The sequence below is a fragment of the Pteronotus mesoamericanus genome, unplaced genomic scaffold (genome assembly GCF_021234165.1).
Source record: "Pteronotus mesoamericanus isolate MK-2021 breed Mesoamerican mustached bat unplaced genomic scaffold, CSHL_Meso_final scaffold_476, whole genome shotgun sequence".
In the NCBI taxonomy this organism is placed as follows: domain Eukaryota; kingdom Metazoa; phylum Chordata; class Mammalia; order Chiroptera; family Mormoopidae; genus Pteronotus; species Pteronotus mesoamericanus.
Window position 1 is genome coordinate 1,466,555 of NW_026555318.1, and position 13,103 is coordinate 1,479,657.

Consider the following 13,103-nt stretch of genomic DNA (forward strand, 5'->3'; position numbering starts at 1 on the left):
CCCCAAAATAGTAACTATTAGCAGTATCTCATCAATGTGTAGACTTAAATACATAATTGTTATTTTGTTTACTAATTACACAATGTTCTAAATCAGTGATTTTCAACCAGTGTGCTCCCCAAAAATTTAAAACATGCAACATCTGACTATTTAGTCAGAGGCACTGACCTCTTTTCCCTGAGATTGTCAAATACACAAATGACAACAGCCAACACAACAAGAGCCCTCCAGTGTGAATGAATCAAAATTATACATATTTTATTTTGTTAGATGTGCAAAACATATATTTTGTTGGTGTGCTACCGAATTTTAATAATTAGTTTATGTGCATCATGAGATGAAAAGGTTGAAAACGGCCGCCCTCAGTAGGTGCCCGCGTGTGGGTCTTGTTTGTCTTGTTTAAGGGCCTGGGGGACAGAGATTCAAGCTTAACCGCTTCTGTCCCAAACACTCCTTGAAGAGAATATAAGAAAACATATTTCAATAACACCTCAGTCACACACATTCCATTTGGTACGCTCGCCTACCAAAAGAAGGTCAAAAAACTCTCCACTGTAATACCCCAATCTCTGCAGACACGTCAATAATAACTTAGGAATTTTAAACAGGACCCATCAAGTCAATGTGTTTTTGCTGTTTAAAAGTAGCGATTCACAGTGGCTGTACCAGCCCACGTCCCCACCAGCAGTGAATGAGGGTTTCCCTTTCTCCACAGCTTCGCCCCCCCTTGCTATCATAGCGGATTGGATAAAGAAGATGCGGTACATATATATGGCGGAATACTACTCAGCCCTAACAAAGATGAAATACTGCTGTTTGTGACAACATGGATGGACCTGGACAATATTACACTGACTAAAATAAGTCAGAAAAAGCTGAGCCATATGATTTAACTCTCATGTGGGATATATAACTGAAACACAGACAGCAGTATGGTGGGTTCCAGAGGGAAGAGGGTAAGGGGATGGGGCAGGGGTAAAGAGAGCCAAATATTTGGTGATGGAGGATGATTTGACTTTGGGTGGTGGATACACAATGCAACACAGATCATGTATCATAGAAATGCACACCTGAAGCCTAATATGACCCCATCGGCCAATGTAAACCCAACAGATTTAATAAAAAATAAAAAAAGCAGTGAATCTCTGCATTGTAACTGCTTCACATTAAATAGGCTCAATAAGACAAAACAGATAGGGACTTCGTTAGGATCTTTTACACCTCCCTGCGAATCCAGGAAAACGAAGGGAGTCAGAGCGCCCCTCCTGCACGCAAGCAACTGCCTCCCCTCTGAGCGGGGCCTTCCGTCCTATTTTACCACAAGCATTGGATGGGACTTGCTCTTTGACAGCAGAGGAGATTTCATCACCATAAAATCCACTCTCAACATATTATTCTGGAGTTAAAGAGAAAAATGAAAACGAACACTTGTGAAATCCAAAGAAACAATGTCATTTAATGGGTCTACTTGACAAGACGCATCAAAGACATATAGGAGCTGATTCCCCATCCCAATTGGATGGCTCATAATACAACAGGAAGAGGAAAAAATGTCATTCCTATAAATAGGGATATTTACCAGACAAACACAATTATCTAATTTACTAAAACTAACTGACTGTCAATCAGGATAAACAACAACGAAGTCCGGCACATGGTCACAGCAGCGCTGAGCAGGATATAAAGGCAACAGAGGGCGAGGGGAGATCACACTCGACACCTCTCTCTCCTGGAAACCCACCCAGAACCTCCACCCCGACACCATGGTCAGCTCCTGTTGTGGCTCCCTCTGCTCTGGCCAGGGCTGCGGCCTGGAGACCTGCTGCTGCCCCAGCTGCTGTCAGACCACCTGCTGCAGGACCACCTGCTGCCGCCCCAGCTGCTGTGGCTCCAGCTGCTGTGGTTTCGGCTGCTGCCGCCCCTCCTCTGCATCTCTGCTGCTGCCGCCCCAGCTGCTGTGGCTCCCCTGTGGCTGTGCCGCCCTCCTGCTGCATCTCTAGCTGCTGCCGCCCCAGCTGCTGTGGCTCCAGCGGCTGTGGTTTCGGCTGCTGCCGCCCCTCCTGCTGCATCTCTAGCTGCTGCCGCCCCAGTTGTTGTGGCTCCAGCGGCTGTGGCTTCGGCTACTGCCCGCCCTGCTGCTGTCCTTCCTGCTGCCTCCGCCCAGCCTGTGGCCAGGTCTCCTGCCTCACCAACTGCTATCGCCCCACCTGCGTCATCTCCACCTGCCCCCGCCCCATGTGCTGTGCCATCCCTTGCTGCTGAACCTCTGCTTTGAACACACTGCTTCCTCCTTTCCTCCCCTCCCCATAGACACACACCCTCCTTTTCAAAAATGTGTCACTGATGTCTTGGGTCCCCTAGCAAACCCCAGTCCTACTGATTCTCTGTCCACATTCTAACTTCTGTCCAAACTCTCTTCCTTCAAAATGACTTCATTCAGATTCTCCTAATAAACTAAGTTCCTCCCACATCCCTTCAGGACATCCATTCTTTATGTTTCTGGAATTTGAAGAGTGTCCCCAGCACTTGTGGGACTATGGATTTTAACTCCTTCGACATCAAAATCCAATGAGGTCTTTTCCTTGTATTCTGTTGCAAAGATTTTCTTACAGCTTGTTATTTATATGCACCAAAATAAATCTCTTTGTACTAACACTGAAAATTGAATGTGATTTTTTTTTTTTAAGGTTTCCCTTGTGGGTCCTAGGTAATTGTATTTTCCTACACCTTTCAGACAGACAGCACCAATTAGTCAACCTCCAACAGAGGTCAAATGACGCTGCTCACCAGTTTTCTCTAGAAAGTCTTTTCAGTCTTAGCTAAATCAACTAATCATTTTCTAGACTTCAGGGGAAAAAATGTAACTGAAGTCATGTTGTATCCCTGAATATAATAAGGGGAAAGTTTTACGAAGACTCAACATAATTCATGACCTTTTAAAACTCTGACTTCCAGGAGTTTTTTCCACCAATAAAATTCAGATAATAAATAAGTACATAAATAAATTGGCTTTTCTCAAATGTAACTACAATCCCTTTGGACTATTTCTCCCTCTTTTCTCCATTAGTCAAAAGTTATATATTTTTAAAGGACCATTACATGCCCCTATGTCATAAAACAAAGCCTTCATATTCTCAACGAACATTTACCTCTAGCGTCCTCTATCATGGCCCTGATCTGAGCAGGATGGAATAAACAAAATGTCCCAGCTCCCATCGTCAGGGCCTCAGCATTGCAACTGGGGGAAGGGCAGAAGTAAATAGCGTGACACGACAGAGTGCACTAAATTGGGAGCACAATGCAGAGAAGAGCTACACGTGCACGCAGCCGTTTTTTAGTAACAATGTCATCGAGGAGGAAGCATTTCGGCTGGGTTTTGGGACAGATGAATAGGAGTGTGCAGAGCTGACAAGAAAGGAAACATTCTGGGAAGGTCAAATGGCTTCAGCAAAGGCTCGCAAGTTTTACCCTTCCCACATTCCTTGGCTGCTCTGTGATTAAGACAAGCTGTGCAGGCTGGTGTGGCTCAGTGGGTTGAGCACTGGCCTGCGAAGCAAAGGGTTGCCAGTTTGATTACCAGTCAGGGCACATGCCTGGGTCACAGGCCAGGTCCCCATGTAGGAGGCATGAGAGGCAACCACACATTGATGTTTCTCCCTCCCTTCCCCTCACTCTAAAAATAAAATATTTTTTTTAAAAAAAGCTAACTTTCTGTTTAATCTTATGCAAGTTTTTTTCTTTTAACTTCTCTATAGTTTCTTTTGCTTATTCTACTAAAAGGGTAACAAGAATACACAGTACTTCATAGGGTTGCGTTAAAGATGAAAAACAAATATAAGATATTCAGCATAATGCCTGGAAATAATGAGTACTTCACAAATAATATATGTAAATATTTTTCCACCTTTCATGGAGGGTATATGGAACTTATTTACATATTGTGTGTTTTTATTTTAATTATTTAGTTAAAATTATTTCCATTCTTTTCATTGTTGCCAAACTCTGTTTCCCATACATGTCTTATTCAAGTGCCTATAGGAGAGAGATGGAGGGTTATTTGTTATGGCCCCGTAGTACCCAAGAGAATGTCCTGTGTGTTTCATGCTGTTTAATCAACCCCAGCTCCTGGTGTCCCCGTGAATGAGCGCTGTCCAAACGGCCACTTCTCTGCTCCTGCAGACTCACATCTATGGCTTCATTTTTGGAGTGAATCCATCTCACATTTGGGTCTTCCTCTTTTCCTGATGCCTTCTATTTCCCCAGCATTATTGTCTTTTCCAAAGAACCTTGATGTCTCATGATGTGCCTCCAGTAAGATAGCTTCAGTTTTGTATTGACGGCCTAATAATCTTAAATATTGCTTATACATAACAAATGTTTCTGTCATGAAATAACCATTTTGCAGGTTATCAATCAAAAGATAAATTAAAAATTTCCCACTATGGCCCTCGCTGGTGTGGCTCAGTGGATTGAGTGCCAGCCAGTGAGCCAAAAGGTTAATGGTTTGATTCCCAGTCAGGGCACATGCCCGGGCTGCAGGCCAGGTCTCCAGTTGAGGGTGTGCAAGAGGTAATCAATCTATGTGTCTCTCACACATCGATGTTTCTCTCCCCTTCTTTCTCCCTCCCTTCCCCTCTATCTAAGAATAAATAATAATGTAAAAAATCTTTACAAAGAAAATTCCCACTGTAAATGCCTATCCTGAAAGACACACAGCAAAAATGGTTTTCACTATTTAAAAGGAGTGAGTCATGGCTAAGTACCTCAGCTGGAGACAGTGAAATAAGATCTGACACAGAGTTTGAAACACCCAACTATCTCCCTGACCATTCAAAGTGTCCACAGGATCTGTCAGTCATCCTCGGTATCGATGGCACGGCCTCCTTCCCAAAAGGTCATTCTAATTTTTTCCTCGCATTTCCTCTGACCAGCACATGACCTCCTCCTCTTTGACTACAAAAGATACATAAGCCTTGGGAGGACCATGATTTTCACATAGCAGCGCACAGATAGGAGGAACTATCACACTCAAAAACGAAACGTCAGAGTCATGTGACGAGTGTCTTGTAAAAGACACTGCATCTGCCAGAAACACAGGTAACGCCCACTAAGAAAGAAACGTGACACTTCTTTCCATGGGAACCACAGGAACTCACCAGAAAAAGGAAATGTGTTATTTTCTCCATTTCGGAGTACTTAACTAGACACACACAATTATGTAATTAAATAATTACGTTTTCTAGTATGGTAAATAATAACAAGGAAATAATGACACAGCAACAGCTCTTCAGCAGGGTATAAAGGGAGGAGTGGGCCAAGGAGGCTCTCAAACTCAAGAACCTCACTCTCCTGGAAACCCACCCAGAACCTTCACCCTCTGAAACCATGGTCGGCTCCTGTTGTGGCTCCCTCTGCTCTGGCCAGGGCTGCGGCCTAGGCTGCTGCAGCCCCACCTGCTGCCAGACTACCTGCTGCAGGACCACCTGCTGCCGCCCCTCCTGCTGCATCTCTAGCTGCTGCCGCCCCAGCTGCTGTGGCTCCAGCTGCTGTGGTTTCGGCTGCTGCCGCCCTCCTCTCATCTCTACCTGCCGCCCCCCCCTCTATCTCTACCTGCCCCCCTCCTCTCACTCAGCTGCTGCCGCCCCAGCTGCTGTGGCTCCAGCGGCTGTGGCTTCGGCTACTGCCCGCCCTGCTGCTGTCCCTCCTGCTGCCTCCGCCCAGCCTGTGGCCAGGTCTCCTGCCTCACCAACTGCTATCGCCCCACCTGCGTCATCTCTACCTGCCCCCGCCCCATGTGCTGTGCCATCCCTTGCTGCTGAGTCCCCTTCTTTGTAACCCATTTGCATCTGTCCTCACAAATGTAGACACTTCCTGTGATGACCCTTAGGACACATGGAACCTGGCTGACATCATTCAGAGGGCTGGGATCCATGATACCAAAAGCTCACTGTCCCACTAACTCTTAGACACATTCTGGTTCATTGTAAACTCTCTTCCTTGCTATCTTTTCCTTTGGATATTGACGAACTCTGTATTAATTTGCATCCCACCTGCTAAGAGATTGTCCTAGTTCTCTAAATCTCATTCTCCTTTGTCGCTTGGGGCTCCAGATCATCCTTCTAACAAGATGGAAATTATCTGCAGCCCTCGAATGACACTAATTTGACACCCTCAGATCTGCAGTCCAACCTCCTAGAATGAATTTATGTTTTGTTGTTTCTCTGCCCTCAAATAAACTTTTCTACGCATAAGAATTCATCGGCATCACTCCCTATTGTTTTTATGATCATTTTACTCAGTAATGAGGCAGATATGGAAAGAATAGCCCATGTTGAAATCACTTTGAAAATAAGTGCTATATCAAATATAGATAATTTAGGATATTAGATCCAGATATGGAAAGAATAGCCCATGTTGAAATCACTTTGAAAATAAGTGCTATATCAAATATAGATAATTTAGGATATTAGATCAAAACTGTCATGTATGTGCACATGTATGTACTCAATATCTTAAATTAGGACAGATTTAATTCATGCCTTTAGCTCTTATTTAAGACACATTGTACCCCTTAATAACACTGGCCCTATTCTGCAGAAAAGGGTGAACCTAATTTTCTGAGTGCATGCCAGTGAAAGAAGGAAAATCTCCTGTAAAGAATTTAAACGTACTCAATTCCTTTCATTTAAAAAAACAAAAAACTTTTCAGAGTTCATAATCACAAAGTAGGTTAAACCGTATTTCTCATTGAGTTCTGCCAAAAAGAAATGCATATTCATTGTATTTTTTAAAAAACGCTTTACTGAGCTTTGATTGACATGCAAAAAGCTATACATATTTAATAAATACAATGCATTGAGTTATAGTTCATTGTATTTTCAAGGAAATATGCTTCACATGGACGGTGTGGTATGTTTCTGAGTATGGTCTCTTAGGATTTGCCTCATAATTCAAGCATCTCCTCAATTAATATTCCAATATATATTCACCCTGAGAGAATGGAATTTCTTTTTAAGGATTTTTTAATGGGAAGTAATTTGTAGTTTTGAGCAGTTCTTAGCTGGGGTTCACACAGACTTTGCAAACACAACAGTGTTGAAGCAAGAATTCTACATAGGAGACCGAAACCTACACAGTACACGAGCAATGTCAAGATTTGCAAACCCCTCACTTGGAATTTGAAATTCCAACAGTTATAGACAGTATCAGAAACTATTTTCCAAAATAATGTTCTGTAACTGTCTGTAAAAGTATTCAAACAAAACATTTTAAAGTGAAAGCAATGTCACGGCATCACACATTCTCAACCGTTTAAATACTTTCTCTGCTGGCCACTGCCACGAGACAAACCTAAGGAGAGGGAGTTCGTGTGAAGGGGCCCCCAGATCACGTCTCCACAAGGGTGACTGCTCACGTGAAGGAATAAACTGAATATATAAAGACTGTCTCGGTTGTTTACTGCTGCATAACAACCACCCCCTAACTTAACAGCTCAAAACAATAACGATTTGTAATTTCTCGCAATTCTGTGCACTGACCAGCATCCTTCTGATTCTTGCCTGGTCTCACTCGTGCTCCTGCATTTGTCTCAAAGTTCACCTGGGGCTGAAAGGCCCAAGGTGGCCTCATTTAATGCCTGGTAGTTGGGGCTGCTTGTCTCCTGGGTGCCTTGGTTCTTCTCTACGTGGCCTGTCATTCTCGGGGAGGCTCTACTGGACTTCTTTGCATAATTGTAGGAACGTTCTAAGGGGTAAAGGTAAAGCTTCAGGGATTCTTGAGGCTTAGATTGTAGCATTCACTCAACTCATCCACCATGTCCTATTGGTCAAAATAAGTCATAAAGCCAAATCAGATGCAAAGAGTAGAGAAATAGAATCTAAGTCTTAATAGGAAGAGCTACAAGACACTGCTGGCCAGTGTGGGGCTAAGGTAGAATGGGAAAGTTCTGTTAAGCCAGTATCAGTCTCTATATATAAGCAGTCAGAGGCAGACTTCATATTAGTTTAGTGTCTATGTTGCTGAAGTCCACCATTAATTTTTCCCAAAAGAAGATTTCACCTGTTTGTTAGTTATTCAAATTAGTGGTACTTACAGTAGGCAATGAAATATAATTTCTAATGAAATATTTGATTAAATCAATAGCCATTTTCATAAAATTGGTATTTTTTTTAAACACCTCATAAAACAAACTAATAGAGTCTGACAACATGAATTTCTTATAGAGATATTGGGCAGTCTTTATATAATCAGTGACACTTCTTGGTTGACCAGGACGAGAAGGGGGACAAGGAGTAAAAGTAACCCCATAAATGGAGACCCAGTGACCACAATCTAATTTGACTTTCTCGAAGTCTTTATCCAAACTTCACAGCAAAGATTATTAAAATAACTGACTCACTCCTCTGGTAGACTAGATCATTCTTTGTTAATATTTACTTTGTCCCCCTCCCACCCTCTGGAAGAAGCACCCTCTCCCACTCTTCCACCCTGTGGTTTGAACTTTACCATGTGACCTGCTTTGGCCAATGGGGTGTTAGAGGACACGACCCAAGCAGAAGCCTGGAATGTGCCGGCATGACAGCGATTGCTCCCCTGGGCTTGTGCTGTCAGTAGCAGTGAGCTGGAATTTCAGACAAACAGTGAATAAATGTGTATGTGAGTATGCCCCCATGCATACTCAAATGTACGAAACAATTATTTGTTGTTCATTTGAAGTCAAAATTTACCTGAGTTACCTGTATTTTTATTTGCTAAATCTGGCAACTCATATTCAGAAGAAAGCCCCAAACCAACCCATAACTGGAAGGCAAGCTCAATCTAAAACAGCCAAAACCCGATGACCGGCAGGCACATGACCATTGTTACTGTATATTATGAGAGTTTGTGGTTTCTTGTTATGCAGCAATAGCTGACTATTTCAACTGCAGTGGCAATGAGAAACTAGCTTAATACATCAATCAGTAGGAAAAGATTAAGCAGATAGTTTTCTCTAAAGAAAATAAAAATAAAGGAGTGGCCAAGTATTGGTGGCAGGGTTGGTTTTATTCTAATAAACTTTCTGAAGGACATAGGTGAATAAATCTCTAGGCTTATAGATATAATTAACCTTTAATAAATAATACAAAGTGAAGTCCTATCATGTTAAGTTGAAAGAGAACCCCATTCATTTTTGTAGGCATGTCTGCTAAAACACAGGCTTAAGGGTCAGACGCACTTATGTTGAATCCAGACTTGGTTATTTATGAGCTGTGTAACCCTGGGCAAATTAGCTAACCTCACAAACCTTCAGACTCTTAATCTACATAGTGGAGATTACAATACCTAACTCAATTGATTGTTATGATGGTTAATAAGATAGGTAAAGATACCTATCACAGTCCCTGGAACATACCAAATACTCCCTAAATTGTAACCTAAAGTTCTTACATAGTGGGAAGAAAAATGGAAGCTGATATACAACATCAGCAAACAAAACAGTGCAGTGTTATATACTGTTCTTAAAGGAAAATGGGTATAAGCTTCAAGTAATGGCCTAGTTAGAAAAGAAAAGAAAATTCCTTGTAAAACTGATATTAGTTCAAAGGACTGTTGAGGCTAAAAATGTACACAGAATATTGGTCATAAATAAAAAGGCTATTAGTAAAGAATTATTTAGTCTATAAAGTAAAAAAAAAATCAACTCATTATAAAAAAAGTGAAGAGAAAAATCTTGGCATGAGGAATATAGAGAGTGAATTTGGTATAATTCACATCTGTAATATCTCCCACAGCCTCACTGAAGCAAATCAGAACTAATTCCCCTATGACAACAACCAAAAGCTTCTCCCTTGAAGTGAAGGGGATAATTTTAGGACAAATGGCTATTGAAGAGCATTTGATTGGTGGTTTGCAAGCTCTTGACCTTCCTTTTTTCATTGTGTTCATAGAAAATAATTAAGATCGGCTGGACAGATTTCATTTTTTTTTTAAACTCAAATCCAAAGAAAACTGTTCTACTTCACTAGTAAGAAGTAAATGTATGGAACTCATCATAAAAGGTAAGATATAGGGTGAAGGTACAAATAAATAACAACAGGTGGAATTAGACAAGTGTATGCTTGTCACACAGTGCCCCAGTGAGTCCCCAAGGGAAGCAAGACCACCCTGTCAGACTGATACCCAGAAAAGAAGGAGCCCCCCCACCCCACACCCTTCGTCCAGCTCTGTTGATCCTCAGACAGGAACCTCCGTGCCCGAGCACAGGTCCGACCCAGCACAGAGTCCTGAGGCCCCTCCAGATGATTTGTCATGGGGTGAAACACAAGAGTCTGCTTACGAGGGATGAGCAGACCTGGACCCCAGACCTCACTGTGTGACCATGGTGAACACATGTGACCCTCCTATAAAATGAGGGAATAGGACTACATGTCCCCTATAGCAGCAACCCCCAATCTTTTCAGCACCCAGAACCAGTTTTGTGGAAGACAATTTTTCCATAGACTGGGAGGGGTGGGCGGGATAGTGTCGGGATAATTCAAGCGCATTACATTCAAGCTCACCTCCTGCCGCACGGCCCTGTTCCTAACCAGCCCACGGCCCGGTGGGGCGGGGCGGGGGGGGGACCCGTGCTCTACAGTCCCTTGATTTCACACATGTGATGACTAATTCCAAATGAATTACAAAGACAAAAACTGCAACAGATCTTTACAATCAAGGCAGGTGTTAGGTTTGGCTTGGAAGGATGAGGAGGGCATTCAGGTGAATGTGGAAACTCTGCAGTCAAGGCAGGCCGGCCCAGGCCCTGTTGGAGGCGCTAACCTGGGGTGGCAGGGATCCAGGGTGCCATGTGGTCCCTCCTCACATGCAAACCCAGAACCTGCCTTTCAGAGAATTGAGAGGGACATCTGGGAAGCAGGTGACAGTTGGTTTGCACTGGAGTGCTGCGATTACCTGTTACTGTCACGTGCATGGGTGTAAATAAGGCGTGTCACTGTTTGGGTGTTAATTATGAGAGTCTTTGAAGTCTATGAATAAAATAATAACTTCGGGACCACAGGGCTAAGGAACCAGATGCCACACTAGTTTAGAAAACACATTCTTTTCTCTTTTATGAGTTAGAAGTATTTAAAGGGAAATTCATCAGAATCTAATCCAATGTCTAGATTTGGTGAGAATAAACAATACAAACAAAGGAAAAACATTTGTGATGTGTGTGCATGTATATGTGTAAGGTGAGGGGTTACCCAAAACACCATTAGTCAATGCTAAATCCTTACTTAACTGGCCAGGAAATTAACAAGTAGGTGACCTGTGCCCTGGGGGTCATCAGCCCCTGGCCAGGGTATATAAAGGGCCACAACGGGAGGAAGACATTCACACCCGACAACACCCAGCTCCTCTCGCCAGGCCCGCCCCACTCAACCCCACACGCCACCATGACCGGCTCCTGCTGCGGCTCCACCTGCTCCTCCATCTGTGGGGGAGGCTGCTGCCAGCCCTGCTGCCAGCCCTGCTGCTGCCGCGACCCCTGCTGCTGCCGCCCCTGCAGCTGCCAGACCACCGTGTGCCGCCCCGTGACCTGCGTGCCCCACTGCACGCGCCCCATCTGTGAGCCCTGCCGCCGCCCCATCTGCTGTGACCCCTGCGGCCTGCAGGAGGGCTGCTGCCGCCCCATCGCCTGCTGCCCCACGTCCTGCACGGCCGTGGTCTGCCGCCCCTGCTGCTGGGCCTCCACCTGCTGCCAGCCCATCTGCGTGCAGGCGCCCTGCTGCCGGCCCCCCTGCTGCCAGCCGGCCCCCTGCCGCACCACCTGCAGGACCTCCCCCTGCTGCGGCTGCTGCTGAACCCCAAGGTCCCCACAGATCAATACACTGGAGCCTAAACGCCTGTTCTGCATTTTAATCAAGTTGAAAGAAAAACACATTTTTTCCCCCATAAAGTGACAATAGTCATTTTTTTACATCCTACTATTTGGATATACAAGCAGATCTCCACCTCCACCTTAGGGCAAGTTCCCAGGTGTCCCCATCAGCAGAACTCACCATGAATGGCACGCCCACCCCTAAAAGTCCCTGGAGGGAACTTGGCAAACCTCCCAAACTCCGGAGGTTGCTCATGCCTTCCCACCATTGTTTGTAACGTGCTCCTCACTTGTTTTCAATAAACTAATTTTTCCTGCAACCCTTCCTGCTACCTGATTCATTGTTTAGTGCAGGTGTATTAGTGGACACAGATGAGCAGATGAAGAACAGGAAGGAGAGTGAAGAGGAAGAAGGAAAAAGAGAGGATGAAGAAGACAGAAGAGGGAGAGACAGAGGTGCCAGGGTTCCTGGTATGAGTCTGGAACGGCGGTGCAGGACGGCCGGGCGAGTCCTCAGGCCGCTCACACGGTGGACCCATGCCGCCAGGTCCTCCACGGCCTGCCCTCGGCCCATACCTCTAGGTTCCTGTCTTCACACGCCACACTAAGTTTCACTTCAGCAACACTAAACTTCTCGCAGTAACTGACATGTGCCGTGCAGTTCTATTTGTCTTTGCTGTTGTCATGTTCTTTCATTTTTCTGGAATACCCTTTCCCCTTCCCCTTCCCTCCACCTCTTCACCCACTTCTGAGTCATTTCCAAGTTGAACTCAGTCTTCTCCAGTAGTTCTGTCCTAACCCCTCACCTAGACACACACACACACACGCACACACACACACACACACATACACACACACACACACACACCCGCTAGGTTAGGCACCCTAACATTTGCCAATAGCATCCTGTGACCCTGTGCTCATTCCCCTGCCCATAAGGCATTGTATTGAGATGATCTATTTCCCTTCCTTCAATGATGAACCAGTTCATTCATCCCAGATCCCAGTACTGAGATCAATGTTTAGAATATAGTTGGTAATTAATTTCTATTTGTTGTATCAAACGACTGTAGAAGGGGATCATCTTTATGTCAAGAATTCTAAAAGGTATATATTTACTTAAAGCAAAAACTTCAGCATCTAGTACAACTTAACTTCTCTTACCTTTAGGTTTTCTCATTTGCGACACGGGAAAACTAATACCCATCAATGTAGATTGCTGGGAAAGTTAAATGGCTTTATGTATGTAAAATGCCTGGCACAT

The 13,103-nt window shown here is 44.2% G+C and overlaps 2 protein-coding genes across 4 annotated transcripts; both read left to right on the plus strand.

Annotated features, from left to right (window-relative positions):
- The first annotated feature begins 1,763 nt into the window (after window positions 1-1,763).
- On the plus strand, window positions 1,764-5,819 carry LOC129086978 (keratin-associated protein 4-12-like). 3 transcript variants are annotated; one of them, XM_054593738.1, is made up of 4 exons: window positions 1,764-1,899; window positions 1,946-2,167; window positions 5,438-5,551; window positions 5,698-5,819. In XM_054593738.1, the coding sequence occupies exons 1-4, from the start codon at window positions 1,764-1,766 to the stop codon at window positions 5,817-5,819; spliced, it is 594 nt and encodes a 197-aa protein (XP_054449713.1). The 3 variants fall into 3 exon arrangements, with proteins under 3 accessions (XP_054449713.1, XP_054449711.1, XP_054449712.1); XM_054593736.1 differs by having other exon boundaries at window positions 1,764-1,893; window positions 1,937-2,134; window positions 5,438-5,588; window positions 5,621-5,819; XM_054593737.1 differs by having other exon boundaries at window positions 1,764-1,893; window positions 1,937-2,104; window positions 5,438-5,585; window positions 5,630-5,819.
- A 5,595-nt stretch (window positions 5,820-11,414) lies between these two features.
- Window positions 11,415-11,822, plus strand: LOC129086981 (keratin-associated protein 2-3-like). Its single transcript, XM_054593741.1, has one exon. It carries the CDS (start codon window positions 11,415-11,417, stop codon window positions 11,820-11,822), a length of 408 nt encoding a protein of 135 aa, XP_054449716.1.
- Window positions 11,823-13,103: the final 1,281 nt, after the last annotated feature.

Bases quoted from the DNA above. Each gene is read 5' to 3' on its own strand.
- LOC129086978 (XM_054593736.1), top strand. From the start codon at position 1,764: ATGGTCAGCTCCTGTTGTGGCTCCCTCTGCTCTGGCCAGGGCTGCGGC. The intron at 1,894-1,936 runs GCTGCTGTGGTT...CTCTGCATCTCT, and splicing joins CCCCAGCTGCTGTGGCTCCA to GCTGCTGCCGCCCCAGCTGC. The intron at 5,589-5,620 runs CCGCCCCCCCCT...ACCTGCCCCCCT, and splicing joins CCTCCTCTCATCTCTACCTG to CCTCTCACTCAGCTGCTGCC.
- LOC129086981 (XM_054593741.1), top strand. From the start codon at position 11,415: ATGACCGGCTCCTGCTGCGGCTCCACCTGCTCCTCCATCTGTGGGGGA.